This window comes from Tachysurus fulvidraco, chromosome 12 (genome assembly GCF_022655615.1).
Source record: "Tachysurus fulvidraco isolate hzauxx_2018 chromosome 12, HZAU_PFXX_2.0, whole genome shotgun sequence".
NCBI lineage: Eukaryota > Metazoa > Chordata > Actinopteri > Siluriformes > Bagridae > Tachysurus > Tachysurus fulvidraco.
In genome coordinates, this window is record NC_062529.1 from 26,260,317 (window position 1) to 26,264,823 (window position 4,507).

Consider the following 4,507-nt stretch of genomic DNA (forward strand, 5'->3'; position numbering starts at 1 on the left):
TAACATTGATCACATTCTCATTAACCTGTAAGATTAATAATAAACGTGTGGATGTAAAAGGTGTAACAGCCTAAACTCTGTTCTACACGCATCACATTATAGTGCAGTCTCTTTAAGAGCCCGACCGCGCCTAACACAGAGGCCCGACCGCGCCTAACACAGAGGCCCGACCGCGCCTAACACAGAGGCCCGACCGCGCCTAACACAGAGGCCCGACCGCGCCTAACACAGAGGCCCGACCGCGCCTAACACAGAGGCCCGACCGCGCCTAACACAGAGGCCCGACCGCGCCTAACACAGAGGCCCGACCGCGCCTAACACAGAGGCCCGACCGCGCCTAACACAGAGGCCCGACCGCGCCTAACACAGAGGCCCGACCGCGCCTAACACAGAGGCCCGACCGCGCCTAACACAGAGGCCCGACCGCGCCTAACACAGAGGCCCGACCGCGCCTAACACAGAGGCCCGACCGCGCCTAACACAGAGGCCCGACCGCGCCTAACACAGAGGCCCGACCGCGCCTAACACAGAGGCCCGACCGCGCCTAACACAGAGGCCCGACCGCGCCTAACACAGAGGCCCGACCGCGCCTAACACAGAGGCCCGACCGCGCCTAACACAGAGGCCCGACCGCGCCTAACACAGAGGCCCGACCGCGCCTAACACAGAGGCCCGACCGCGCCTAACACAGAGGCCCGACCGCGCCTAACACAGAGGCCCGACCGCGCCTAACACAGAGGCCCGACCGCGCCTAACACAGAGGCCCGACCGCGCCTAACACAGAGGCCCGACCGCGCCTAACACAGAGGCCCGACCGCGCCTAACACAGAGGCCCGACCGCGCCTAACACAGAGGCCCGACCGCGCCTAACACAGAGGACTTATTATTAAGCTGAACCCCTCGTGTACGAGAGACGCACGTTACATGTTCACCTGCCGTTAAACCTGTGGACTGCAGACACTTTGATCTCTCTTATTTTCTCTAAATAGCGAGTTATCTGTGTGGAAGCGTTACATAGGGATAGGGTTAATGTGTTGGACGACTGATCGGAAGCTCACGAGCTGCCACTGCTGGGCCCCTGAGCAAGGCCCTTAACCTTCGATTGCTCAGTAGTATAAATTAAAATAAATGTAAATAATACTTGTTATCCAGGTTTTAATGCTCATATAATAATAACGTTGTTTATACTGCAGCGAACACGTAACAAATACAAACGTTCCCTCCGTGCTTTCATGCGTTCAGTATTAATGTTGTTATTTCTCTCTTTTTTTCTTTTTTTTTCCCCTTAGACTCAGACTGAGAAGTTGGCTAAAGTGTACCAGCCCCTGCGCTCAACGCTCGGTGGTAAGAGCCACGTGTCTGTCGCACACCTTCTCGCCGCCCGAGAGGATTTATCCAAAATCCTTCGCACGAGCAGCGGCAAGAGCCGAGAGAAAACCTCCTGCGCCATCAACAAGGTGCAGAACCACATCTAACCTTCATGTTCTACAGAACAGTGACGTAGCGTTTATCTGAGTATCTCTGAGTAGATTAGATTTACACCACTGAGCTGAGTAATCCTGCTCTCTGATTGGTCCCCAGCTGGTGATTAATTCTCTCTAACAGCAGCTCTGACGGTAGATCGGGTTTATATTAACGTACTCGCTCTTATACACTGTCGTTTCCATAGTAACGTGGACGAGTACAGAGCACACACCACCGATGATAAACAGTTAAATATGGTGAAGTTCTCTTCAGAGTGAGATGTTTCTGTAGGATGTGATGAAGGAGTCTCCAGTGTCAGAACCTCGTAACAGTCAGAAGTGAAGCTGGAACTTTAAAACAAAGGTGTTTATAGCTTTTATAATGAAGGCGAGAAATGTCATGTAGCTATAAATGTCTGTGCATGTGGTAACACTCCTAATTTACTGCTTATTAAGAGTTAGTAAGGTAGTTATTAAGTTTAGGTATTGGGTACAGTTAAGAATGTAGAATAAGGCATTAATATGTGCGTAATAAGCACTAATAAACAGCCACAATTCTATTAATATTCATGTTAATAAGCAACTAGTTAAATGCCCCTAAAATAGTGTTACTGTGGATGTTATGGAAGAACGTAAGTACCTGCAGGGGGTTTGGCCTCAATGGCCTTCCAGTAAGCAGTGTGCTGTGTGCAAGTGACCGAGGAACTCAGGGTACAAACTTAATTTAAATCGTATTAAATCTTGTCGTTTTAAACACAATTATGCTGTTAAGATTTTCTTTAACTACATTTAAGTTCCTAGTTGTAGGCAACTCTATTTTTTTTTTTTTTCAAATTCCCAGTTTATTCCCATATATTCCTGTTAATTCGCATGGAAAGTTTCCAGCCTTGAAAATTCCCGGAATTTTGCGACCCTGGATAGAACCCTGTTAAATTGAAGTAGAATAAAAAGAATAGATAGAAATAGAAAATTATTAACACTTCGTAATGTTCAGTTCTGCTGGTCATGATCGTAGGTATGACAATCGTGGATCGTGGAGCTCTAGAAGTGACTCACTGGGTCCAAGCACTTACAGATGAGTCACGATGCACTAAAACATCTGAAAGTCTGTCATTTATCCTACGTGTGCTTCCTGTCCCCTCGTGTGATGGTTTAAGGTCCTCCATTGTTGTTGACACTTAAACCAGGTTTAATGGGCTGTTTTTCTCTGTAGTTTATATCTCTATATCGCACTAGTTAGGTGAAATTTATGGCAACCTGAAATTTAACTTAAAAAGGACTTAAAGGATTTTAACTTAAAGGATGCAGGACGCAGGGTTCATCATCAAAGAGGACATCGTTTGTACGTTTGATACCGAGTCACCAGTAGGGTGTGAACATGATATTCTGCTCGATCTGAAGCTCCATTCACTTATCTTAACTCTGATCCAACAGGTTTTGATGGGACGTGTTCCAGATCGTGGTGGAAGACCAAACGAAATCGAGCCTCCTCCTCCAGAGATGCCGGTGTGGCAGAAACGGCAAGACGGTCCGACGGGGGGTGGCGGAGGGAGAGGGGGTGGAAGGGGTGGCTACGATCAGCACCAAGGAGGACGAGGAGGGGGTGGAAGAGGGGAAAGAGGGAGTAAAGTACAAGGAGGCTGGTCAGATGGTGGGAATCAGGGTCATTATCAAGACGGAGGAAGAGGAGGGTACCGTGGAGGCTACCAGGGTGGGCAAGGAGTGCCAGGATACACGGCAGGAGGATATCAAGGGCAAGGATACCAAGGTGGAGGGGGGCATCAAGGGCAAGGATACCAAAGTGGAGGGTATCAAGGGGGTAACCAAGGACAAGGGTACTCTGGAGGAGGTTATCAGGGGGGACAACAAGGACAGGAAGGTGGTAAAAAAGGTCACTACCAAGATGGAGGGAGACAACAGGAACGAGGAGGTAGAGGGGGGCGTGGAGGGCGTGGACGAGGAGGACGAGGTGGGCAAAGCGGAGGCTGGGGTGGAAGGGGAGGGCAGAATTTTAACCAAGGAGGGCAGTTTGAGCAGTTCTTCCAGCATGGTGGGCAACAGTATAACCAGTCAGGGTTTGGGCAGGGGTTTTACTCCAGCTGAGAGTTACAACAGGAATCACTATAAAACCTTATAAAGACAGCCAACTTTGGGAAATGAGCTCAGTTACAGAGGAACAGCGCTTTGCTGTTTGTTCGTGTGCTGACAGATCAGTGCTTAGCTTAGACCTCGGGGACGCGTAAGACGGACAGGATAACGGTTCTTTTCTGTTTTCAAAAAGCCTTAACTTGAAGTGTTTACCACAAGAATCGGTGATGTTTGTGTTATTTATTGCAGCACTTGACGGTTGATTTCGTTTCAGCACACTAGAACTCTACATTGTAGTGTTTTCCCCCATTTCTGTTTCAAACACTTGTTTACAAAACGGATGACGAGGGAGGGAGATGTTTCATCACCTAATGCATGAGTGTTAACTTTAAGCTTCGAGTGGAAGAAGTGGTTTTCGTTGAAGAATTCCCATTTCAGTTTGTTTAAGGAATTCATTTTGAGTGTGTGTGTGAAGACTGACAGCAATAAAGCAAAGTATGGTGTGTATGTTTGTCTAAGTGTTTAATGTCAGGTAGCATGTGTAACAAATCTTACCTAATCAAATTAATCTTACAGCAATTTACACTAAAGTAATGCGTTAATTAATTAATAAAACGTTAGTGCAGAGATGGTGAGGTTAACGTAATGTTAGCATTACGCTAAGTACATTATTGGGTGTGCTATATGGACCTCTATCATGGCTGCATTGGTTCTTCGAATGTCGGTGAGCTCTTCAACTCCAGAGTTGTAGCTGGACTCCTGGATGTCTCTCTGTGCACTTAATGGAGAGACCTGGCCATCACAGTTGGTAGCGGACATCCAGATGCTGGGGCAAGAGAGACGACACGGCGGTTGAGGAGGAATGCCATGTAGCCCAGACACCACACAGACCCTGGGTAGAGACCCAGCATTCCAACACTGCACTGCAAAGAAGAACGGAGATTCCATACGGTCCA

The 4,507-nt window shown here is 48.1% G+C and overlaps 1 protein-coding gene across 1 annotated transcript in view; it reads left to right on the top strand.

The window, feature by feature from the left end:
- Nucleotides 1-4,058, top strand: part of fam98a (family with sequence similarity 98 member A) — a 10,441-nt gene extending 6,383 nt beyond the window's left edge. Inside the window, exons 7-8 of the mRNA XM_047821659.1 lie at nucleotides 1,290-1,457; nucleotides 2,898-4,058. Coding sequence (XP_047677615.1) covers nucleotides 1,290-1,457; nucleotides 2,898-3,566 — 837 coding nt within the window. The 3' untranslated portion in view covers nucleotides 3,567-4,058. The remainder of the gene's footprint in view (nucleotides 1-1,289; nucleotides 1,458-2,897) is intronic.
- Nucleotides 4,059-4,507: the final 449 nt, after the last annotated feature.